Here is a 26486-nt window from a genome sequence, read left to right as displayed (position 1 = left end):
GTTATACGGCTTCTTACTTATCTTCACGCTGATTACTTTCACCAACCACACTACCGCAGAGAGAGAGAGAGAGAGAGAGAGAGAGAGAGAGAGAGAGGTGGAAGCGAGTGGGAATAACCTACTAGGCAGACATAAAAAAAAAAAAAGACAAGGCAGGTGTCATGCATCGACTGTGCCAATCATTGTACGCAGATGGCGTTGACCTCAGGCGTTCACCCACACACGTTGTAGAGTGTTCAGGGAGACAGACACGTCTCTCACCTCCCATGGCAGACACACACGGATTCAAATAACAACGAAGTGTATTAGAGGAGTCAAACTGTGAAGACATAATTAAATGAAAGAAACAAATCCCGGTAAAGTTAAAAATAGAGGTGGTGGAAAGCTGGTATGAATTGTTTCTTTCGGCAAAGTGAATAAAAGAAAGTTGTGAAAACGTATGCAAGAGAGAGAGAGAGAGAGAGAGAGAGAGAGAGAGAGAGAGAGAGAGAGAGAGAGAGAGAGAGAGAGAGAGAGAGATGGACGTAGTTTAGCCTCCACCCACAAGCACAAGCATCCGGGGTGTTACCATTTCCTTACTTGTGGTGTGTTTGTTTGTCTGTTCTAAAGCAACAACAAACAAACACACACATGAAAACTTAAATTAAATAGTGATAAGGCTACAAGCACACACACACACACACACACACACACACACACACACCTTTCACTCCACCCTTCAGCGTGCTGCTTACTTTTTTTGTGTCCGCATGTGCGCTCGCTTTTTTTATTTATTTATTTATTTATTATTATTATTATTTTTGTGTGTGTGTGTGTGTGTTCGCGCACTTTCACGGCATGAAACAATGTATTTATAGAAAAGTACGCTTAAGCCTCTCTTGACAGACTCATAATGTTGTCACTGAGAGGCCGCATATTTTAATTTTCGTTTTCGTTCCAACTCTGATAAGAAAAAAAACATACAATATATATTTTGTTTTATTGACAGGTCTCGCTCTGCTGTCTCTATAGATATTTATAGATGATTTATCTACTTTTATATCACCCTTCGCTTTACCTGCTACAGAATGTACCGGGACAGGGTTTGGCAGATTACTAGAGGTCGGGTGTCTTGTTATCGTCATTTCCTGTACCCACTTCGTCCCCTACATTCCTCACGAGTACTTAAGACAACACAGCCGAACAATACTGGTGACAGGTAGATTGTCACTCCGATGAAACACTGAACCACATGTTAACTTCTCTTCTCTGTTACAGATGCGCACGTGGTTGTTGTGGGTGGCGGTTACAGCTGCGGCGGTCACTGTTGTAACGGCGACGGTGGGTGCAGCACTTCCAGGCTCCTGCCCTCATGTGTGCTTCTGTCCACTGGATGCCCGCGGGAGACTGCAGGTTCTATGCACCACCGGGGGCTTGATGGACCCGCTGCCAGTACTGGAGATGCCCGAGAACATGGAGGTATTGGAGGTAGGCGCCCCGCAAGACCGCCTTAACACCCTCACTCTCGGGCCCATCTTCAAGAGCCATACGGACCTGGAGCACCTCAGTGTTACTAGATCGCGTGTGCCCGCCCTCGGCGCCCACTCCTTCTGGGGGTTGCGACGTTTGTACACCCTGAATGTATCTCACAACGCGCTTACTGCTGTCATGGACAGCAACTTTCGTGGCGCGGAGTCTCTGCAGACGCTGGACCTGAGCCACAACCAAATCGAGTCGGTGCCTTCCGCCGTGTTCCGCCACGTATCCAGGCTGCGCCACCTCAACCTCGCCCACAACCGCATCCCAGAGCTTGTGGCGCGGGTGTTTTATGGCCTAAAAAATCTCCGGACTGTCGATCTCAGCTACAACCCTCTTGGAATTCTGCCTTATGACCGTTTCAATGATATCTCCAGCTTACGAGAGCTGCGTTGCGCAGCATGTGGACTGCAGCAACTCTCAGAAGAAGTTTTCAAGGTGCTTCCTGAGCTAAATCTACTAGACATCCGCCGTAACAGACTGATAGTTGTGCCAGGACTAGCTGCTGCACTGCAGCTATCCATACTCCACCTGGACAGCAACCATGTAACTTCCCTGGCTCCCGGAGGCTTGGCAGGACCGCCGCTGACAACTCTCACACTTTCTCATAATCGGCTGGCTTCTCTGGAGCCCCAAGCCTTCGCTAACTCATCTTTGACCCACCTCGACTTGGCCTACAACCGCCTGACACGCCTCCGCTCAGATGCCATCAACGACGGCTTCAGCCGCTTACGATACCTCCGCTTGTCAGGAAATCCTTTCAGGTTGGAGAATCTGGTTCAGGTTGTGCCTCGCACGAGGCAGATGAGATACCTGGAGTTGGCCTCGCTGGGCCTCAGCACGCTGGATCCCGACCTGCTGCGTCACGCCCGCCATCTCAAGACTCTCAACGTGTCCTCTAATCTTCTCTCAAAGTTTCCCGCGTCGGCGCTCTTTGCTACGCCGCATCTCACTGTACTCGATCTATCCTACAACGATTTTCGCGGTCTTCCACAAGATCTGGTGACGGCTTTCATCACCATGGGCTCGCTGGAACGGGTGTGGCTGCAGGGCAACCCTTGGCGCTGTGAGCAGTGCCACCTGGGTCCCATGCTGGCCTGGCTCCAAGACGCCGCTGCATCCAGACACCCCCACGCTGAGGCCGTGTGTCACAATCACCCTAAATCCCAGCGCTGTCTGCGCTGCGCAGGACCGCCTCAGTTAGTGGATCGAGAAGTGCAGCTTTTGGATCCCGCCCACCTGCCGCCGTGCTCTGAACAGGGAACCAAGTGGCCCGAGTGGCGAGAAAACAGCCCCCGCCCCACACGGGACCAGCAAGCGACCCTCTCCGAGGAGCCCGTGCAGGTGCTGGATTTGTTTGGAGACCATCTGGCGCTGATCGTAGGCGTGGGCGTGGGCCTGGTGCTGGCCCTACTACTGGTGCTGGCCGCCGCCCTGCTGCTCGCTCGGCGGCACTCGGCGCTCTATTACACCAACGAGCCCGCGGACCAAGACTCGTCACAGAAATTAATGAGTCGCAACAACAATGACAACAGTCCCCCTGGTCCCCGCGCCGCCACGCCTCGCTCCCCCCGCCGCTCCTCTCCCCCGGCCATTGCCACCATCGAGGAGGTGGACAGCATAGCAGGCTCCAGCATGGACCTGCAGCCAGGTCGGGAGCTGAGGGCGCCGAGGATCGTGCGACTGGTGGCTTCCCCGCTACCTTAGTGCCACAGTCTGGCAGGCGCCGGAGGTTAGGCGGACAGGTGGGTGGCGGACCACGAGAGAGAAATTTAAGTCTTCGACCGTGTAGTATGAAACTTGACCTTGTGCTTACGTCAGCCACCCAACACTCGCAGGATGCCTGTTGTCTCCTCCCTTCACGTCCCTTTAACTATGAACATCACATAGCACCAGGGAACCTTGTGCTCATGAGGGCGTGACTCGTCCTCCTCACAGTCGCTCCGCCAGACCTGTCTCACTCTGCTTACGTGTCGTGTCGTACATGTACATACATATAACCAGCGAGCGACACCTCGCGCACCGCCATCTCCTCGACTCGCTCCTCGAGTTTGTTGCAGGCTGGAGTGAGGACGCTGCGTTACAACCCGTGACGGAACCTGCTGAAAACTCGTGATGGCCCGATATTGTCACACAAACACATTCTCGGAGTGTACTTGATCCAATAAACATCATATTAAAGTGCTCTCTAAAAAAAAACAATAAAGAACAAAACTGCAGAGGTTGCACAAGACGCGTAAACTCATTAATAAAGCAGCCTGTTGAAAATAGGCTGATGTATGATATAGTGAGTTCGTGTTTTAGTAAATATAAGCGTAAATAAGTGCATTATGTACCGTCCCGCCCGCGGACCAGTGCCGCCCGTGAGGTCCCGCCCTGACAGACATACCGGACCCGACCCGAAACACTGCTATCCTCGTCAGGGAGGTGCCGCCTCACGTCCAAGGGGTTCTATTTTTCTTGAAATCAACACGAGAGTTATAGATGGATACAAACGTTTCCTTTGTGCTTTGTATATTTCTTTGCCATCAACTACGTAGTGTGTTCAACAATAAATGTCGGTCCTTATTTTTGTTACGCCTCGTTTTTTGTGTAATTGGTGTCTTGTTTTCTATTTGGTGTATTGTAATGATGTAAGAGAGTAGATGGTAAGACAGCGAAGGTGTGTTGGAATATTTCCACTCAATCAGAGATAACCAGCAGCTTCCAGCCTTTCAGCCTTCCAACGTTCCCCTAACATTAATATTACGAGGCGGCGGCTGCCCGCCACACACACTTACTAACCCTTGAGGAGCTCGTGTCCGCTGTTTTTTTTTTTTTTTTTTTTTTCACCACAAAATTCATTGAAGTTAGACATGCCCTGTTGTATTCCATCTCAGTTCCTCGTTGAATCTTAGCTCAGCCTCTCCTCAAAAACAATTCTATAAAATATAGAAATATACCATATAACCCTACTTTGCCCAAATCCCTGAAACATTATGCCGTCAAGGCGCAGTACTCTTTAGTGCATCTATAGAATAACAAGCATTTATGAACATCACAAAAACTCTTCCACTGATCAAAAAAAACACTTTCTGGACGCCAGGTAAGCGAGAGGCAGGATCCCACACTGCCCGCCTTTCCGCCTCCGGAGTCTTGAAACATAAGCTGTGATACTAAACTTTTTGTATCTTAAGTAAGGTTTTGTATAAAGGAATAAAGAGTGCTAAAATCAACCTATGAATCTTTTCTTATCCCTCAGTCGCTCCCTCCTTCCCCAAATGATCCCAGGAAAGTACTCACAAGTCACAAGTCACCACAATGAGACGCCGCCGTTCGCTCCCTACGCCAGTCACAAGCACCAGCCATCTGTGAGAGAGACAATTAATACAAACATAAAAAAAAAAAAAATCAAGGCTATAAAGAAGTGCAGTATCAAGTGTAAGTGTGTTTGAGAGAGAGAGAGAGAGAGAGAGAGAGAGAGAGAGAGAGAGAGAGAGAGAGAGAGAGAGAGAGAGAGAGAGAGAGAGAGAGAGAGAGAGAGAGAGGGCAGACGTAAGTCAACAAAGAGACAGGGACAGACACAGATAGACAGACAGACAGACAAATAGACAGATCTGCAAATATAAATGCAGACACACACACACACACACACACACACACACACAACTAACAAAATAAAACAAGTCCTTAGTGATCTCCCAGACCCACTACCCATGCCACGCCCCTCGCCCTGACGGGTTCATAACTTCTGCCGTACCCCTGAGCCATCTCGCGACCTGCTTCTATAAAAGTCGGCACTAATGACACTTGCCCCCGTCAGTCATCGTTGTCCATATCACCTGAGGGGCTACGCTCGTCCACGCTGGCGAGTTCTGATTGGCGTGTATACGTACGTACCCTGTTTCACCCGTAGGAATACATGGGGTTTTACTTTTTGTGAGTTAATGGTTGTTAATTGCGAAGTAATGTCAGTTTTCAGGTAATAAAAGAACAGGTTTCTTTCATTAAAAAAAATACAGCTAACTGTGACTGAAAAATCTCTTAAGTGCCGAACAAACGAACGAAGGTACAAGCGAGCAAACAAACAAACTAACTAAGCAATTAACCTATCAAATAACCAACAAACCAACCAACCAGACTAACAAACTAACTAACTAAGCTGGCCCATATATTACGTTTTAGAAAGAATTCCAATGTTTCCCAAATAATGCCAGAGTACCAGCAAATGAACGGGTGCACTCACCTCCTTGATAAACACATCAGTGAAAAGTGGTAGGTGAGGGACGGCAACAGGTGAAGCTTCAGCGCGTCTCGTGACCGCTAGACCTTTTAATTGCTAAATGCATAATTTCTTAACATTCCCAGAGCTGTAAAGAAACATGACATCGCAATATTACAAGAAACAGGAATAAATATAGTTTTTTTTTCTTTTTTTTACATGAAAGTTAACGACAGGTGTTTGGAAGGGAGGAGGGAAAGCATCAACAGCAGTGAAGTGATTAATGCACACTGGGAAGGAATCGGGTCTTCCTCGGCTTCTCAACACGAATACAACGCCCGGGCAACGCAGTGGCCTCCCTCAGCCTCTCCAGCACGTGACAGATTGACGGTAAGGAGCATAAGGTTGGACATAAGCAGAAATATGTTTACGAGAGAGAGAGAGAGAGAGAGAGAGAGAGAGAGAGAGAGAGAGAGAGAGAGAGAGAGAGAGAGAGAGAGAGAGAGAGAGAGAGAGAATTTATGAGTATGAACATAAGACAGCTGCATCTAAATACAATGAAGGAAGGGCGACAGACATGCGAGGAGGAGGAGGAGGAGGAGGAGGAGGAGGAGGAGGAATTGAGAGCGAGATTACACCTGAGAGGAAGTCTGCTTGTTAAAGTCAATCACCCATCGTCACAAGCGACACTTTAACTTGTATTTATATCTCATATCTTTTCTCTCCCCACTCTCATTCCATCCCCTCCTCCAGTCCCCTTCCTGCGGCGTGAGAGAAGGCTCGGGTGGGGGTGCAGAGAGGCAGAGAGAGCGAGGCAGGCTGAGGGAAGATGAGGCTTTTGAGTGAGGCAGGATGAGGCTTTGGGATGAGGCAGGGCGGTGGTAGGGCGGTGGCAGGGGTCGCGTGTTTAAAAGTTGGCACCTCAGATAGCTACGTGACGTCACCTGTGTTGATTGGTACGTTGAGCCAGACCCTCATGCCAGGTGTGTGTGTGTGTGTGTGTGTGTGTGTGTGTGTGTGTGTGTGATCACGTCTGCCTTATACAGTCCATTTCTATGCCAAGAATAAGTTACGCATTGGTAGCTTCATACACACACACGCGCACACACACACACACACACACACACACACACACACACACACACAGTACATATCACTCCCACCAGTCCCACGTATACTCTTTTAAAATACTAAACTGAGAACGATAGTATGTGTTTGAGAGTACTGTGCTGTCGATGACCGATATAAAGGTTACTTAATAAAGAGAAGGTAGAGGAAAGTCTCACGGTGTATCCCTGGCGATATCCAAGAAATAGCATCTCTATGACCTAAAAGCGTAAACGAATAATTAAATAGATGAGTAAATAAGTAAAAATAAATAAATAAATAAATAAAATAAATAAATAAATGGGTAAATAAATAAATAAACAAAAAGTCAGCGAATAGGAGCAAAAATAATCCTTTCATTAAAAACAGTATGGAGGAAGGTTTGATTAATAATTGTAAATGTAATGTAATGCACACACACACACACACACACACACACACACACACACACACACACAAGGAAAAAATAAATAAAAGGAAAGACTATGAAGAAAAAAAAAACCGAAGTCATCCTCCCATTCCGGCCTTTTGTCTATAAACCATAAGTCCCGCGGCGGACACGGCCAGTAATGAACCTTTCTTGACGGCCAATCAGCGACACGGCCTTAATGAGGAGGCGTCCATCTGTTTACGTCAAGGTGAGGCGGGCGCGCTTTTGGGGGACGCCTCTATGTATACAGCAGGTGGTTAAAAGAATGAATAAAAGGTCCCGACGCCTCCCCTGTCGCCTCTTGCTTGACCATACACCCCGGGGAAATAATATACAGGTGTTTGATTCAATTCTGTTAGTTCTTCGCCAGGAAACATGCTGGGAATCGATAGCTCTTAAGTGAATATATGGTCATCTAAACAAATGTAAATAAGAGAAGATGCAAAAAGCCATCAGGCCTACGCGCAGCAGTTCTTGCATAAAACACGTCTTCTTATTTCCTTGTATCACCCGTGGCTACAGTTAAGAAGAGTTAAACTGTATCGAGGAAGACTGAAAATACTGCGATCGCTTACGTCTACTGAACTGTTTGGAGCCAGGGGCTCTAGCTGACTGCCCTCCCAGGTAGATAACTAATGAATTCGTGGTTCAAAAATAATATGGCTCCCTTCAGCGATAAAAAACACAATGAAATGAATTCACAATACTAACAAGATCACTAGATCTTATTATTAATAGTGTCATGCCACCAGAATAGCTCCAATACAGCCGTCACCGCCACACACACCACCAAATCCCAACTCCAAGACAGCCGCAGGCCTCCCAGCTCCAAGCGTGTAGTGGACAGCTCGTCCATTCACCATCACACAGAGAGAGAGCACCAAGACGCCTCGGCATCCTCACACAAAAACACAGTCCGTCATAAAACCCACGCTACAATCCACATTTTAGAGATTTGCTATCATAAAATGACAGTTCTTTGGTCAAACCTCATATTAATATTTAATCATTATTTTTGTGACCACAATTCATAACGAAACAAAAGTATTATCCAAGATAATAATGATAATAATAATAATAGCAGCTCTACAATACAGGGTTCAAAACTATATGAAATTTTTTCATAAATGTAAAATGAAAGGACAAGAAATTATTATAATTTTCGAATGATCGAACAACTCAAAACCCTCTTTGATTTCCACAAAGATGCCACAAATAAAACGAAAAATAAAATCCGCTAAGACAAATTCAAAACACGCAAGGCTGTAGTGCTCAGGTAACTGTGTCTTTTGGTAGATTTAACATGCCGTGACAGAAACACATTCATTACTCTCAAAGGTTATTATAACCTTTAAGACTCAATGAGATGGAAATGAAGCGCCTTGGTGAGGTGAACGTAGCTTATTCCTCCATCTGCGTCTCAATTTCTTAGACTTAAAAACGCTCGTAAGTACGTACTGTGCGAGTGTGAGACTTTTGAGGAATATTAACATGCGAAGTGTGTTTAGTGGCAAGGTTGCCAATATGTATGGCACCGCACACCGCACAAAATCATGTGTGACTAGACAGTGATTAGAAAGAAAAAGAAAAGAAAAGAAAAGAAACACCTTTTTCAGAGAGTTAAAAAGACACATTCACCGTCCATACAAACCATCCGATGACAAGCTGTGGCTCTTAAACAACGGCGACAGGGGAAAAATATGTAGCAAAAAAAAAAAAGCTTCTGGAGTAGGTAAACAAACTTATTTACCGTCCATACAAACTATCTACGGACAAGCTATGACAAGAGGCGAGAGTGACAAGGAAAAAAATACGAGTAGAAAAAAAACACTCATCCTGGAGAGGTAAACAAACAGGTAAACAAACTTATTTACCGTCCATACAAACCATCTAATGACAAGTTGTGACACTGAAATGAGCCAGGCAGGAGTTCATCACGAGGCCTAGTAACACAGTACCAGCAAGGCGGGGAGGGAGAGAGGCAGGCGGGCGGTGGGGCGAGCCTCATCTGTCATCACGCTGACCGCGGGTGAGAAGAGACGGTCCATTATGTCGCGGTCAGATTTTTCCCGCCTCGTGAAAAGTTGGTGGTTCCCGCGTCTCAGGGTGTTTCCTAGCGGCGGGGACGGCGGCGGCAACAGCGGAGGAGGAGGAGGAAAAAGAGTAGGAGGAGGAGCGTGAGTGACAAAGGTAAGCCGCTCTCCTTCATACCTACATCCATTTCTATCCATATTCGGAGCATTTTTTTACCCCCAACTACTAAACCATTATCATTATCCCTCTGAACGCAAGCTCACTTAAATTACATACCAGCCATTTTTTCTACATTTTTTTTTATCATCTCCAAGAAATCGAAATCGAAATCTAAGGCAAGGAACACCTGGCGATGTGCACAGCCATCAATCAAGCGTCCGATCAGATGAGGCTAGTGTGGAGCCGTCATGATTACAGGCGAGTGGTGACCGATAGCCTGGGTAAGCTAGGCGGGGCGGTAAGAGGAGGTACAGGGCACGGCGGGCGAAGATAGAAATAGAAAACGAGAATAACCGACGAAGCACAGAGCAATACGAAAGTGGAGGAAACACAGGAGGCGGTGTAATAAAAACCGAGGATGAGGAATGTAAATCAGTGGTATGTTTGTCTGTCTACCTGCCTGTCTGTCTTCCGTTTGTTTGCTGGGTGGGGTGTTCCCGCTCCCTTGCTTACTTTCCTACACAGTTACCAGCCAGCCGTGTTACCTTTCAGCGTCCTCTGTGTATTCCGTCATCCCTTAGCGGAGTATCGTCTTTCTCCATCAACTGTCCTCCTTTTCCTCTCTCTCCTTTCCAAACTTTCCGTCCTCCTCCTTCCCTTGTTCCTTCGGTGCTGGGCTTGTATACGCGGCTCCCTCTGTCCCTCAAATACATTACGAGTACTGACTCATCTGGTGTTCTGTATGTCTCTTCCGCCGCTTCCTCCTCTCTTCTCTTTCTGTCAATATTGTATACACGCTTCCCACTGTTGTTCTTCCACACACTTATGCGTAAACTCAAATGATCCGTTTCTGCCGCCTCCTCCTCCTCTTCCTCCTCCTCCTCCTCGCTCTCTTTCTCTCACTCCCACATTACGGGTACTAACTCCAATCCTGCCTTGCCCGTCTCTTTATCTCCAGCCTCTCCCTTTTCCCAAAATCACGGAGTAACTGATACACACCCGGGCTGGAAGAGGCTGCGTGAATAACAACACGGACACAGACAAAGGGTGACAGAAATAGAGGAATAAAAGGAAAGAGAAGGAGAGAGGGACGAGGATAACAAGGGAGGAGAGGAAGGGACGGAAATAACATAGGAATTACACAGGGTGACGGCCGTGAAGCCTCCCACAATGGAGTAAGCTCTTCGCCCAGCTCCCGGGCACACACACCCACCCCCTCCCGCCCACCTGCCTGCCGCACTGCTCCCTTGTTGAACCACCGCCCCTTCTGCCTCACACTCCAATACCCTCCGCCCACCCAACATCCTCGCGCACCCTCACCCACTGCTCGTCTCCCCTCAGAACTCACCCCCAGCAACTGCCCTCACCCACTCACACCCCACTCGTAATCACTAGTTCTTGCCTGGTATATCCTCTCCTCCCATCCTCGTACACTCCCCTCCTCACCACGCCCTTCTCATTCTTGCCCCTCATGATCGCCCTCTCGCCCCCTCTCTGTTTCCTTCCTCCTTTCAATAATCGCCTCTTTTCCTCCATTCACTACGTAGCTCCCAACCAGCCATTCTTCCCCCTTTAGGATTTGTTCATATTCATCCGCCACTCATCCATCTGTTCCGATGACTTTGCAGCTGGGTATAGTGGCAGTGGTGGTGGTGTCGGTGACTGCTCTAATGGAAGGTAATGGGCGTGTCATGGGTGTTGGCAGGTGTGACATGTCCCGCCCGCCGCCCATTTCCCTTTAGCAATCAGTCAGCAATGCAAACGCAGCACCAATCGTTATCATCCTCATCCTCATCATCATCATCATCATCATCATGTACCGCCTATTGGTACTTCACGCTTTCCACTGTTACAGATACAAATGTGTGCTTACAACGACACACTACTACTAATACTAACACTATTACTTCTACAAGCACTGTTACCAATACAACTGCGTCTTTACAATCACAGACTACTACTACTAACACTACTCATACTCCTACAAGCAGTTACCAATACAAATGCGTCCTTACAGCCACACATTACTACTGCTACTACTACTACTACTACTACTACTAACACTATTACTACTAGAAGCACTGTTACCAATACCAGTGCAGTCTTACATCCACACGCTACAGCTAACACACTACACAACACCAACCACCGTCATTAATACCACTGCATGAATGGACGCAATGAATGAATGAGTAAATGAGAGAGTGAATCACCGTCGTTTCTACGTATTCTTTATCCATATGTAAGAATGAAAGAGTGTAGAGTAGTTTATATGAATGAATGAAAGAAAGAAAGAGAATGAATGGATGAATGAATAAATGAATGAATGAACGTACGATCTTGTCTCGGTGTCTAGATGCCTGTCTGTCTGTTTGTCATGTACGGTATGTGTCTGTATGTACGCATGCATGTATTTATCGATGGATGGAAAGAAGGGACTAGCTTCATTTTTGCGTGCCCACAATCTTTCGCTCACTTCATCCATATCGCACAGGCAGAAGCTTCAAAATGTTTCGCTCCAGTGACACGACACACGTGACGAACGAGAACTCTCTCTCTCTCTCTCTCTCTCTCTCTCTCTCTCTCTCTCTCTCTCTCTCTCTCTCTCTCTCTCTCTCTGCGCCTCTACAGGAACAACAGAGAACATTCACGTCGATGCAGGAACAAAAGAACATCAACCTTTTCCTAACAATGTATTGAAAGACACGTATCGACTTCCACTGACTTTTTTCAATGTGAAACTTGAGATGAGGAAACTTAAGAGGAGAAAAGTTGAATGACTCTCTCTCTCTCTCTCTCTCTCTCTCTCTCTCTCTCTCTCTCTCTCTTCCTGCTTCCATCTTTTTTCTCTCTCATTTCCGCTTTTCCTCCTCTCTTTTTCTCCTTTTCCCTTCCCAATTTATAATGTTATCGTCTATGATTTTTCTTTTCCTCCATTTTTACTTCGTTTCCCTCCCTTTTTCTCTTATTATGCTTTTATTTTTCGCTATTTATTCGCAAGTTTTCTTTCTAACATATCTTGTTCCACTTTGACTCCTCCCCCCACCCCCGTCTCTCTCTCTCTCTCTCTCTCTCTCTCTCTCTCTCTCTCTCTCTCTCTCTCTCTCTGAAAACCAACACACAAGGAAATAAAACTAGGCGGAAAATGAGACATAAAGAGAACGACCGACGGATACCCGCCAGACAGAGAGAGAGAGAGAGAGAGAGAGAGAGAGAGAGAGAGAGAGAGAGAGAGAGAGAGAGAGAGAGACAGAGAGAAAGTGGCGAAGGGGCAACTAGTGAAGATCAAGAAGTGAGAGAAATAAAAGTTATGCAAAAGAAAGAAAGAAAGAAGGAAAAATATAGCAAGAACGGAAGAGAAAGAAGAATTACGAAGATTATAAAGAGAGACAGAGACAGAGCTAGACATACAAAGAGAGAAAGTGGCGAAGGGGCAACTAGTGAAGATCAAGAAGTGAGAGAAATAAAAGTTATGCAAAAGAAAGAAAGAAAGAAGGAAAAATATAGCAAGAACGGAAGAGAAAGAAGAATTACGAAGATTATAAAGAGAGACAGAGACAGAGCTAGACATACAAACAGAGACAAAGATGCACGGACAGATATACACGAAAGAAAAAAAAATAGGCAAAGACTGGCAGATGAAGAGACAGAGAGACAAACAGGCACATACAGACACAGAGAAAATCACAGACATAGACAAAGAGAAAGACTAACTGAATCACAGACAGACACACGAAGCAAGAAAGGAAAAGGAAGGAATCAAACATGGACGCACCCTCCCCAGACGCTCCTTTTTTTCTACATCCGCCACGACTGCTATTCTGAGTCCATTACCTGCACACACACCTGTAATCCCCTACACCTGCTTACCTGCGCGCCTCAGAGGCAGGTAGCGCGCCAGGTACAGCGGTAGCCCGAGGTAAAATTTCTGGGGAAAGGGAGAGGAAGAGGAGGGAAAGAGGAACAGGAAGGAAAAATAGTGTGGTGAGGGAGAAAAGGACTGGAAGGAAGGAGAGAGAGAGAGAGAGAGAGAGAGAGAGAGAGAGAGAGAGAGAGAGAGAGAGAGAGAGAGAAACGGAGACAAATCTAAACAGAATGACATACAGACAGAGACATACACAAAGAAATCTACTTTGGGAGGAAGACATTTACCGACGGACACAAGGACAGATAAACAGGCAGAGAAAAACAAAGCGAGGTGGTCATTTTTGGTGATTTGGATCTACTCAGAAAAAAAAAGGGGAAGTTGGTTAGCAGTTTTTCTCCCTTCTATTTCACGAGCTTCTTTGCCTCTCCTAATTTTCCTTTCCGGTTCACTCTAAACTGCCTGAGACACTCCTCTGTCGCCAACCGCTTCTGGCCGATGGACACACCAGCCAGCCAGCCAGTCCAGTACAGTTAGTTAGGCTGCCAACCAACCAGCTAAGCACCTAGCCAGCCAGCCAGACAAGCACCCAGCTAGCGAATCATTTAGTCAGCCCGTTAACAAGTCAGTTAGCAAGCTAGCCACCCAGCAAGCCAGCCACCCAGATTTCTATCCAGAAGGCCACTCAACAAATCAGGCAACCAGTCGATCAGTCAACCAGCCAGACTCATAAGTAAGCAACCAGTCAATCAATCAGCAAGTCAGTCATTCAGGAAGAAAACCAGCCAGCCATCAGCAAGCTAACTGGTAGCACAAACAGTTAGCCATCTACCCAATCCAGCCAGCCAGCCAGCCAGCCAGCCAGCCAGCCAGACATCCGGTCATCTAACAGGTTAGTCATCCTGCTAGACATCCTACCAGCCTATTTGTTAGCCTACCACGCAGTCAGTCAAGTAGTATGCAAATCACTCAGCTTTTCATTTACACCTGATATGTACGAAACCATCTCAAAAGGACCATCGTCACGGCTTTTGCCATTCTCCTCCTCCTCCTCCTCCTCCTCCTCCTCCTCCTCCTCTACAACATCACCCTGCTAACTTTACCTTCCTTTCAACCTCGTTTCCTCTTACGACCCAGGCTTCCCGAACCACTCTGCTGACCACCAACGTTGATGTCTTCATTATCTCTTTTTTTTTTCTCACTCTCTTTCTCTCTCACTCTTCCTCTTTTCTTTTCTGTATCCACCTACCGCAAGATCCTATTCTGAAAACAGTAATTGTGTGTGTGTGTGTGTGTGTGTGTGTGTGTGTGCAGGCAACGGACCACCCAATACTTCCCTGCAGGTCTTCTCAGTAACTCTCACGGTCTAGAAAGCACAAGAAATAAAAGTAATAAAGCTAAAAATAAAAAAAAAGCTCTCAATCTTTTTCATTCCCCTAAATTAAATCATTGCATTTGATTGTACAAAAACCTTAATGTATACCTTCCCTGATTCATCTCTTTACCACAATGGAGAGGCAGTGCTAATCCCACCACCACCAACCTTCGCAGTCAGCATTACGGTAAATTGGACCGAGAAAAGTAATCTGAGTAGTGAAATGGTCTTTCTTCAAAACCGAGTCCATGGCCATCTGTTATTCACGGCTTACACGCATTAGATTGATGTTAACTATTTTTTCCCCTGTACTTTATTTATTTATTCATTCACTTATTCATATTCTAACACGCTTAAAAGATTATCATAGTTACCTGTAGCTGATAAAGTGGCAAAAAATAAACACATCAGCCTAGCAATAACTAAGGCAATGAAGATAACAACACGATAAACCTCAACTATCAGAACCCATCAGACCTACAAGCACATCATGGGAAGAAAGGAAAATTCATACCTGACAAAAAAAACCTAGACTAGGGTATACATTTAAGATCCAATCGTGGCCACGCGGTGAACAGGGTAAGGAAGACGTGGTAATTCCCAAACCCCGCGGTCACTTCCCTTCAGAAATGCCTTACTGTTTTTCGCGTCTCCCCTCATGCCTTATAATCACCTGCTTGTTACCTGCTTATCCTGACTCCAATGGCGACTTTGAGCTGGTGCAGGACCGCAGGGAGGAATCAGAGCATCTAGGGCCTGAAGAGACACACAACCACCGCCTCCTCCACCACTGACTGCCTTGTATCCTCATAGGTCTTAACGTGACGTAAAAAAAGGAGAGCAGGAAAATTACTACATCGAAATATCACCTGAAATGCTACCTGCCCTGAGAGAGATGTTCGTGGAAGTGGAGTGTGTTGAGGGAAGCGTGGTAGGCGGTAGGAGGCCTTAAATGGTGCTACTGTAAATGCTAAGGTCCTGAATCGAAGGTCTTAATCTATGGCACGAATGGCAGTGACGGAGGGGGAGAAAAATAGGAGGAAAAAATTCGATGGAAGTGAAAATATCGATAAAAAAAATATCTGAGGAAAAAAAAACTCAATGCAAATGATAATATTCATATAACATCAGTAAGGAAAACTCGAAAAAAATTGTAATAACTGCAAAACGTCAGGAGAACGTCATCTTTATCATCTTTTATCATCTCTATATCAACGGCTCTCTCTCTCTCTCTCTGCTGAAGGGCGCGGGACCACTGAGGGCCGGGGGCAGTACTGCTGGTTTCACTCCTCTCATAAAGGGAGAAAAAATAGAAAAACTGCCTCCCGGTGGATGGACGGAATGTGAGAGAGAGTAAGAGTTGAGGAGAGTTTGGAGTTTCCTTATATGATGAGTGGTGATGGTTGTGGTGGTGGTGGTGGCAAAGGCGATGATAACAAGTAGCAGTAGCAGTAGTAGTAGTAGTAGTAGTAGTAGTAGTAGTAGTAGTAGTAGTAGTAGTAGAAGTAATAGTAGTGGTAGTAGCAGGAGGAGGAGAATAAAAAGAAGGAGGAGGGGAAGAGAAAAAGGAGAAGGAGGATGAAAACAAGGACAAGGGAGGAAAAAGAGTATAAATCAAGATGGAAACAAATAAACCACGAGGGAAAAAAAAATTACGCACACACACACACACACACACACACACACGAGAACCCAACCACGAGAGCGAGAGAGAACCGAAACAGGATAACATCGTACTAATAACTACAAAAACAAACACACCCACCACCACCACCACCACCACCAACACACGCAAAAACACAAACCCTCTCCCACCACCCCTCCCACTCGTCCCACCCCTCCCACCCCTCCAACCGGTCATCCTTCCACCGCCCCAAGGAATCACAATGGAGTGGACGCGCAGGGAACACGGAAGGGCGCCAAAAAGTGTCCGCCTGTCCACTACATCCTGACAACAGCGGCACGTAATAAGACGCCGAGTTACGCTGACGTGCATGCTTAAGTAGGGCACTTCCTGCCTCCGAGGGTGAGGTGGTGGTGGTGGTGGTGGTGGTTGGCGGTGGTGTTGATGGTGGTGGTGGTGGTGATTATGGTGGATGTAATGGTGATTGTGGTGGTGGTGGTGGTGGTGGTGGTGGATGTACGTAGTGGTGGTGATGGTGGTGGTGGTGATGGTAATCGTGGCAAGAAGAAGAAGAAGAAGAAAAAGAAAAAGAAGAAGGAAGAAGAAGAAGAGCTAGAGGAAAATGAAGAAGAGAAAGAAGGAAGAAAAGGAAGAAGAAAAGAAGAAGAAGAAGAAGAAAGAGAAACGGAGGCACTGTTGAAAGGAGAGGCCGCAGGCAGAGAAGAGAAACTTGCCGGGAGATAGAGTAAAAGGACAGAAAAGTCGACAAATATCTGAGGAGAAGCCGTCGTCAGAGAAGACAAACTGGCCGGGAGAACAAGACTATAAGAAAGAGCAAAAACATCGAGAAAGATGACAAGAGAGAACACTGGCATAACAGATAAATTGGTCGGGATATGAAGAGTAAAAAAAGCAGAAACATCGAAAAATATCAAATGAGAGGTTACAAGCACAGCAGAGAAACCGAGTGGAAGAAGAGGAGTAAAACAGCAGAAAAGTCAAGAAAGATCAAAAGAAAATCCATCGACCAAGCATAAAACTTGGTAGGATATCAAGAGTAAAAGGATAGAAACGGACAGAAACATGAAACGAGAGGATGCAGGCATACCAGACATACTGGGCGGGGATGAAGGGTAAAAGGGCAGAAATAACGTGAAAGATCAAAGGAGAGGCAGCCGTTGGAGCAGAGAAATTTGGTAGGAGATTAATTGTAAAGGGCAAAAACTTCAAGAAAGATCAAAAGATAGACCTTCATTAGAGCAGAGAAAATGTACGAGAAGTGAAGTGTAAAAGGGTAGAAAACAGGAGAAAGACCAAAGGAGGACCCGCCGGCAAAGCAGAAAATCTGGGAAGTTGATGAGTAAAAGGGGCAGAAATGGCATGAAAGATCAAAGGACAGGCCTCAGGCAGAGCAGAGAAACTGGTCGGGAGATGGAGGATGAAAGTCAGAAACTGTGTGAAAGATCAAGTGATGTCGCTGAAAGACCAGAGAAAAAAAAAGGTGGGAGATGAAGATTAAAAGGGCAAAAAAGACGACAGTGATCAAAGGAGAGGCCGACGGCAAAGCAGAGAAACTAGGAGGAGATTAAAAAAGGCAGAAACGGCGAGAAAAATCAAGACAGGCCATCCCAGAGAAGGGAAACTGGGAGGGATATGAAAAATAAAAGGCAGAAACGGGGACAAAAATCAAAAGAGAGGTCACCAAAAGTGCAAAGAAACTGAACGAGATATAAAGAGTAAAAGTACAGAAACACGAAGCAAGATCACAGGAAAAACCTCCAACAGACCTGAAAAACTAAGAATCGCTAGGACCGCTTCGTGAATACGGTCCCAGATAAGAGGCCGCCGTGGAAGCAGAGAAATTTGGCGGAAGATTAATTGTAAAAGGGCAAAAACGTCGAGTAAGATAAAAAAAAAATAAAGACCTCCAGTAGAGCGGAAAATCTGGGTAAGAGATTAAGAGCAAAAGTGCAGAAAACAGGAGAAAGATCAAAGGAGGAAATTCTGGTCGGGAGATGATGAGTAAAAGGGTCGAAACACTGAGAAACTTGAAAGGAGACATCGTCGTCAAAGCAGAGAAATTGGGCGGGAGATTGTAAGTAAAAGAGCAGAAATGAAATGAAACATCCAAGGAGAGGCCACTCACAAAGAGCAGAAACTGAGCATGAGATGAAGAGTAAAGGAGCAGAAACGGAGAGAAACATCAAAGGAGAGACTGCAGGCGTAGCAAAGAATCTGGGCGGGAGATGAACAATAAAAAGACAGAAAAGACGAGAAAGAGCAAAGGAGAGGCCGCTTACCGAGCAGAGAAACTGGACGTGAGCTGTTGAGGAAGCAGGCAAAAAAAGGTGAGAAATATCGAAGGAGAGGCCGCCAGCCGAGCAGAGAACATGGGCGGGAGATGAAGAGTAAAAAGGCAGAAAAGGTGAGAAATATCAAAGGAGATGCCGCCGGCAGAGCAGAGAAACTTAGCGGGAGATGAAGGGTAAAAGGTCAGAAACGCTGAGAAAGATCAAAAGGTGGGGCCGCCGGCAGAGCAGAGAAACAGGATGGGAGATGTAGAGTGAAAAGTGTCGATGGAAGGGAAGCTCCAAGAAGCGACCAGGCTTACACGTGGCAGTCCCTGTATGAAATATACCTACCTATTTCTATCTATTATCCCCATCCATAAACCTGTCTAATCTTCTCTTAAAGCTCTCTAGTGTCCTGGCACTAACAACATGATTACTGAGTCCGTTCCATTCATCTACCACTATTTGAGAACCAATTTTTTCCTATTTCCTTCCTAAACCTAAATTTTTCAAGCTTGAACCCGTTATTCCTTGTTCTACCCTGGTTGCTGATCCTAAGAATTTTGTCTACATCCCCCTTGTTATAACCCTTATACCACTTAAAGACTTCTATCAGGTCCCCTCTTAACCTACGTCTTTCTAAAGAATGTAAATTTAACAACTTCAATCTCGCCTCTTAAGGAATACTCCTCATCCCTGTATCCTTTTAGTCATTCTCCTCTGTACTGATTCTAATAGACCTACATCTTTCCTGTAATGTGGGGACCAGAACTGCACAGCGTAGTCTAGATGAGGTCTGACCAGCGCCAAGTATAACTTTAATATTACTTCCCGCCTTCTACTTGTAACACTCCTAAAAATGAATCCTAGTGCCCTATTTGCCCTGTTTCTGGCTTCTATGCATTGTTTCCCTAGACGGAGTTCAGAGTTAACTATAACTCCTAAATCTTTCTCGTACCCTGTACCTACCAGAGTTTGGTTGTTTAATGCGTACCTACTGTGTGGGTTTCCTCTACCTTCGCTAATTACTTTGCATTTACTGATATTAAATTGCATTTGCCATCTATCCGTCCATTCATTCATTTCATCTAAATCTGCCTGCAAGGCGATGGCATCCAATTCTGACCTAATTAATCTATCTATCTTTGTGTCATCCAAGTCATTGATATATATTAGAAATAACAATGGCCCTAATACTGATCCCTGTGACACTGATTACATGACCCCACTCAGATTTCGAGCCGTTTATTACAACTCTTTGTCGCCTGTCACTAAGCCATCCAGCCTAACACCTTCCCATCTATCCCGTGTGCCCTAACCTTTCTCAGGAGCCTTTGATGGGGTACCTTGTCAAATGCTTTACTAAAGTCCAGATATAAGATATCACAACTATCACCATTATCTACTGCCTCGTACACTTTACTGTAAAAACTTAACAAGTTTGTCAGGCAAGACTTCCCCTTCATGAAGCCATGCTGTGACTGATTTCTCAAGTTATGTTTGTCTAAATGTTCCCTAATGTTTCTCGCTATTATTGACTCTAATATTTTACCTACAACTGAAGTTAAGCTGACAGGTCTATAGTTAGACGCTAAAGTTTTATCTCCTTTCTTAAAGATGGGTACTACATTAGTCTGCTTCCACATTACTGGTACCTCACCCGACTCCAGTGATTTCCTAAAGACAGAAACTAACGGCTCACTAATAATCTCTTTGCATATCTTAAGTACTCTGGGATATATTTCATCTGGTCCTGGTTTCTTTAACTTTTTTTAGCCTATCTACCTCCTGTTCCACTATCTCCCTAGTTATGGAAACATCTGTCAGCTTCTCATTCTCATCTGCTCTAAACATCTGTTCACTATCTGGCATATCCTGCATGTTTTCCTGGATGAAGACAGATAAAAAATACTCATTCAGAAGTTTACTAATCTCCTACCCAGAACTAACCAGCTCCCCATTTGCTGCCTATTATAAATGGACCTATAGTATCCTTATTCTTCGTCCTGTACACCTGATAAAATCCCTTGGGGTCCGTCTTCGCCTGGCTGGCTACCTTTAATTCATAATTGCCCTTAGCTTTCCTGTTAACTTCCTGACCGTTCTAACTAATTCATTATATTGTGACCTTAAAACTTCTTCACCTTCCCTTAATCTCTCATATATACTTCTCTTACGCTCTATATAATGCTTTAACCTAGCAGTCATCCATTTAAGATCATTTTTCTGTGATCTTATTGCCCTATACGGGATATTTGCTGTATGAACTTTATCTACGAAATATTTATATAATTCATCTACATTTACCTCACCTAATCCCCTTATCTCGTCCCCTACCATCCTCTCCACTCCCTCATCTATTCGCCTTGACCTCACCTCTCTCATTACTCGGTCACAGTGCCATGTAGCCATTAGGCTGATACATAACCCACCACCTGAAAAGCCCAGTACCACACCAATGACACAGACTTCAGATACATTATGAGTTCATCACACAAAGTAAGGAGAAAATTCCGAGTCTACGAAATAGTTACCTCTCCTCTGAGGAACTTTAGGAAAGCGAATAAAGGACATATAACACTATGTAACACGTTTTTTATCTTTGACAAGCAAGTGTTATTTTTCAGCTCTTTTCATTGTAAAACAATAGAAAATGCCCATTATTCCCGTCAAACTTTGCTTTTGTGGCTTTCAGATTTTTTTTTTTTTTTTTTTGCCCAAAAATAGCTAAATTTCACCATTTTTCCAGATGCTGTCACAGAGAGCTTCTTTGCTCTTGTCTTGATGAATTAACCACATATGTAGCAGAATGCATCTGGAGAAGGATTGATGTCTCTTGATGCCATTTCACCTCTTGTAATGTGTCTTCTCATGCAGCCAAAGCAGAACCGATTGGTGGTCTGCAAACCCTACTCTAGAATATTCCTAGTCTTTCGTGCTCCAAAATGTTCTCGATCTTTCTAGAATATTCTTGAACCTACTTTAGAATATTCTGAATCATTTTAGAAAATTCTTTTAGATTCTAGAAAATTCTTGATACTTCTGCATATTTCTATTGTATTCTAGAAAGTTCTAGAATATTCTGGAAATGTTTACATTGAATAGAATATTCTAAAATGTTCTAGAAACTTATAAAAATTTCTGGTAGAACATTCTGGAAGATCTGAAAAGATTTTTTAAAGATAAGGAAATTCTTCTAGATATGAGAAATTTCTTGCTAGATTTGATCAGTTCAAGAATGATCTTAAAATTAAAAATCTTTAGAACATTTTATATTCTTTCTTTCATTGTTTTAACTTATTCGGAACATTTAAAAAAACAATTAGATAAGCAATTGAGATTTTGCAAAGGTCTTTACCTGGCATGAAAACCAATAGTAACCCATACTATAATGAAATATGGCAAAAATGTAAATTCACTGTTCTAACTACAAAAGCAAAGTTTTAGGATCAAATTGACTTTTTTTTCTATTTTGTTTAGATGGAAATAACTGAAAAAATATGGTTAGGAGCCAAGGACAAGACAAAAGTGAAATTTTGTTACGTAGTGTAATTATTCCACTTGGTTACGTAGTGTAATTATTCCACTTGGAGCTATTTAAACAGAGCAATGATGAGCATAATCGAATACCCCTCTTAGCAACATAATAGCGAATAAAAAGTTGCGTAAGTGGACAAATCGCACTCCCCACGTTTTTCAGTGCGACGGCTGAGTGTTGCATACCTCTGGCCGCTTGGCGGAACCGCCTTCGCTTCGGGACCAGCTCGCCCATTGGAATAAACCAAGAAAGCTTCCTTGGCGTTGATCATCCTCCTACTGTACAGAGTCCTTGGTGTCAACCATAATGAGAGAGAGAGAGAGAGAGAGAGAGAGAGAGAGAGAGAGAGAGAGAGAGAGAGAGAGAGAGAGAGAGAGAGAGAGAGAGAGAGATACCAACATGTGGTAGTACTATAAGGCGGGCGGTAGGGGAGAGAGAGAGAGAGAAGAGGGAAGGGAATGGCCTGGGAAGAAGAAATCGGAGAGCCTCAGAGGAAACAATAAGAGGAGTTGTTTTGTTTCTTTCCCTCCGCCATTACACTGCTGATGCGCTTAAGTTTCACACGATTTTCGCCGCCTAATGACGTCGTTCCTCGGGCGGTGAAGTGGTTGAGAGAGAGAGAGAGAGAGAGAGAGAGAGAGAGAGAGAGAGAGTACCAGTATTGTCGTATCCGCTGACGAAAGAAGTACCACTATACGTGTCTCTCTCTCTCTCTCTCTCTCTCTCTCTCTCTCGTCCAATAGGCCCCATAAACCCTCCCTCTCAGTTAAGTCCTCGTTCTCTCGGTCACACGAAGCCTAATTGGGTAGTTAGTGTGATGACATTTGCCTCGTTTACATGGTCACTTGCTTCCTTCCTCCTCTTCCTTTTCTCCTCTTCCTCTTATCCTCTTGTTCTTTTTAATAGCTACACATATATCGGAGAGAGTTACACCTCTTGTTTTACTTGAACTCCTTAATTAAGCTCTTAAACCCCAGTATTTCAATCCCATCCTATTTCTCCTCATCCTTTCCTCCTTGCGTTCACTTTGTTCAGTTCTTCATTTTCACCAGAACTTCCACCACTATACGTAAATCTTTCACCATTTCGTCCTCCTCAATTTTCTCTTCCACCTCTTCCTTCTCATCCTCGTCTTTATCACGCATCTCCTCCATTTTTTTTTTCGATAGCTACCCCTTCGTATCGTTTTTTTTTCAGATTTCTTTTCTTCTGCTTTCCTTTCCCTTCTTTATCGTCCAGTTTACCCCCCGCCTTCCCCCTGTGCCGGTCTTCCTTACACCCCACTCGAATTTACTTCCTTTTCTTCTTCCTCCTCCTCCCCACCCGCGTCTCTCTCTCTCTCTCTCTCTCTCTCTCTCTCTCTCTCTCTCTCTCTCTCTCTCTCTCTCTCTCTCTCTCAGCCAATTTTTCGTTCTTTCACCCCTTCCTAACCTCACAAAAGACAGTAACAAATTGGGAGTGCTTACTGAGAGGAGGAGGAGGAGGAGGAGGAAGAGGAGGAGAAGGAGGAGGAGGAGGAGGGGATGGAGGAAAGGAAGTAAAGGAGAGTAGAAACAGGAAGCTAAGTACAGAAATGGAACACGGCGGAAGGGAGGAAGCATGAGAGGAGGAAAAAATGGAGAATAAAGAGAGAGAGAGAGAGAGAGAGAGAGAGAGAGAGAGAGAGAGAGAGAGAGAGAGAGAGAGAGAGAGAGAGAGAGAATGAAAGGGAGACGGGAAGAGGGGAGGAGGGAGGAAAGAATAGAAGCACAAGGGAGAAAGGGAGAGACAGTAAGGCAGGGAGGACGGTGGAGAGGAAGATGGAGGGAAGAGGGAGGAAGGGGAGTTGGGGGAACGATGGGGGAGAAGAGAGAGAGGGAGGGAGGAAGTGAGGGAGGGAAGGAGGGGGGGAAGTCGTAAATTTTTACTGTGAATGGAAATTTAACGAGTGTGACGTCATTCGGTAGTTATGGCGTTAGTGGTCCCCTGATGATGATGACGATGATGATGATGGAAATAGTCATTCATACAGTAACAAAGGCAGTGATGGAATACTTTCAATGATGGTGATTACAAGTATTTTGATAGCAGTAAGGCAGCGTCTATAGTGGTGATGTAGTAGTAATTACTTCAATAGCAACAGATGTGGTGAGAGCAGTTGTAGTCATGGAGTGGTAAAAGAAGTGGTTTTTCCAGCTGTGGTGGCAATGCTGGCAGTGATGGTGACGAGGTGTGAAGTGGCTCAGGTGGTTTAACGAGGCGGTGGTCATGGATGTGGTTATTTCAAAAGCAGTAGGTGTAGTGACAGTAGTTGTAGTGATGGAGGTGGTAAAGCAGGTGGTTTTCATGATTGTAGTGCCAATGCTGGTAGTGGCAGTGACGGGGGTGCGAAGTGGCTTAAATGGATGAAGGAGGAATGAAAAGAGGATGGATGTAATGAGGGCAAACTTAAGGAGGTAGGTAAACTTCACCTTTGATCTCCGTGAAACTGGATCAGCTGTGAGCACCGGCACCTGGTCTTCATTCGGCGGTGTTCCTGGTGCATCAATAGATGTCAATATCGAACACAGACTTGCATCACCCACTCCACTACTAAGCTCTTACTTTAAACATTGACAGACAGCTCCGAGACTTGGTGTTCTTCTGGCGGTGTTTCTAATGTACTGGTACATGTCAATATCGAACACAAAGCTACATCACACACCCCACGACTTCACTCATACACGGGCAAACTACTCACTGACTCAATGCATTGCCGTTTTCTTTATCCACGCCTGCGTCACTGACAACTGAGCCCATTTCGAGACAAGGATTTGAGACCTCAGACACGAAGCAGCTGAACAACGAGCTCTGTATTATAATGACATTGAAGGGGTGAAAGATTTTACGTATCCAATATCATTCTGGTAAATTCTATGAAAATGATGAGGAATAACTCTAAAACCTCACAAAATAATTACATATTTATAAACGCGGTTTCATGCTCACTGGCAAGGGTTCGAATCTCAGTAGGAAGCAGGCCACTGACAAGCTTCGTATCAAGAGTCTTTATTTTATTTGCCAGGGAGACGGACCAAGAGAAGATCATAAGAAATTGTTTTTCCTCAAAAAGAAAAGTAAGGTAGTTTCAAAAGAGGAACCGATTCAAGAGCGGAGGTGCCTTGAATCTTGTCTCACAAAACAAAGTCGAGTCATAGGATGGGGAAATGCAGATTCAAGGCAACATTCATATGGTAGATAAATCTCACATAAACACCATCATAATATTAAATTCTGTATCATCACCATGTCCGAACAAGTTAAACAAACAAAAAAAAAAAAAAACTGAGATACTAATATACGACATTTCGAAGCAGCTAACAAGACCTACACAGAAACAATTCTCCCCTAGCGGTCCACCAGCTAACCTAACCAAACAAGATCGCGCACACCCTGCCGTAACAGAAGGGATCGAACCCCATCCAGCGTCAAGGGGAGGGTGGCGCAGTCTTTTCCCTCTCAGCCACATGTTTCCTTTGTCCCCAAATCTGGTCACTAACGAGCTGGCCACACCATGGAAAAAAGTCACCAGTATAAGCCACTCTCTTACTCGCATGAGCTGAATCTGATGCCGCCCACCAAGTGTTAGTTGACCGGCAAACGATCTGCTAATTCGAAGCCACTGTGTCCGGTGAAGGGAACTGCAACACGGACGTAAGTGAGAATCAATACTGGGTCTCTTGCTGCTGCTGCTGCCTCCACTGCCAAGCTCCAGCAGCCGTCGGACGTCTCACACAAATACAAATAATAACATTTTTTTTTTACTTCCTTTAATTTACTGTTCCTCGAATACTGTTACTATGGCGTCACCATAACCTCAGGCACTTCAGTCATTGCAAACAACACCAATACCATAACCACCACTACCACCACCACCACCACCACCACCAACAACAACACCAACACCAACAACACTCCCGCCCGACCTCTCCACTCTCACAGCCACACAAAGAACGCCACCACCACGACCACCACCACCACTACCACCACTACTACCACACCTCCACCAACACTCCATCTCCCTTCCCTTCCACGGCGGCCCCTTTCTTCCTGTCCTTCCTCCCGTTCCCTCCTTACAACATATCCTCCCTTCCATGAATTTTTTCCTATTCCTTTACCCTCCTTTGCTTCACTATTCCTCCCCAACGACCTTTCCACTTCCTATCCTACTGCTACTCTTCCTTCTCCCATAAGCTATCCCTCCTATCCTCTCTCCCTCTCCCTGACATCCCAGCAGCAGCAGCAGGAACATGTCACAGCGGGTTTTGAAGGGATCAGGCTTGAGTTCAGCGGGTCCCTGCCTAGATTGTGCCTCTCAATAGCTGACTG

At 45.2% G+C, this 26486-nt stretch overlaps 1 protein-coding gene and 1 long non-coding RNA gene across 2 annotated transcripts in view; one reads left to right on the top strand and one right to left on the bottom strand.

The window, feature by feature from the left end:
- Positions 1-4730, top strand: part of LOC135107327 (platelet glycoprotein V-like) — a 49551-nt gene extending 44821 nt beyond the window's left edge. Inside the window, exon 2 of the mRNA XM_064017034.1 lies at positions 1258-4730. Within this exon, the coding sequence (XP_063873104.1) occupies positions 1258-3222 (1965 nt within the window). The 3' untranslated portion in view covers positions 3223-4730. The remainder of the gene's footprint in view (positions 1-1257) is intronic.
- The window catches only part of LOC135107328 (uncharacterized), a 69154-nt gene extending 44290 nt beyond the window's left edge, over positions 1-24864 (bottom strand). Inside the window, exons 1-2 of the long non-coding RNA XR_010271709.1 lie at positions 24590-24864; positions 4798-4863 (exon numbers count right to left, since the gene is read on the bottom strand). This is a non-coding gene — a long non-coding RNA (uncharacterized LOC135107328). The remainder of the gene's footprint in view (positions 1-4797; positions 4864-24589) is intronic.
- Between the last annotated feature and the right edge of the window lie 1622 nt (positions 24865-26486).

Source organism: Scylla paramamosain, chromosome 15 (genome assembly GCF_035594125.1).
Source record: "Scylla paramamosain isolate STU-SP2022 chromosome 15, ASM3559412v1, whole genome shotgun sequence".
In the NCBI taxonomy this organism is placed as follows: Eukaryota; Metazoa; Arthropoda; class Malacostraca; order Decapoda; family Portunidae; genus Scylla; species Scylla paramamosain.
Note: the sequence above shows the minus strand (reverse complement) of the source record. Positions and strands in the feature narration are given on the sequence as shown.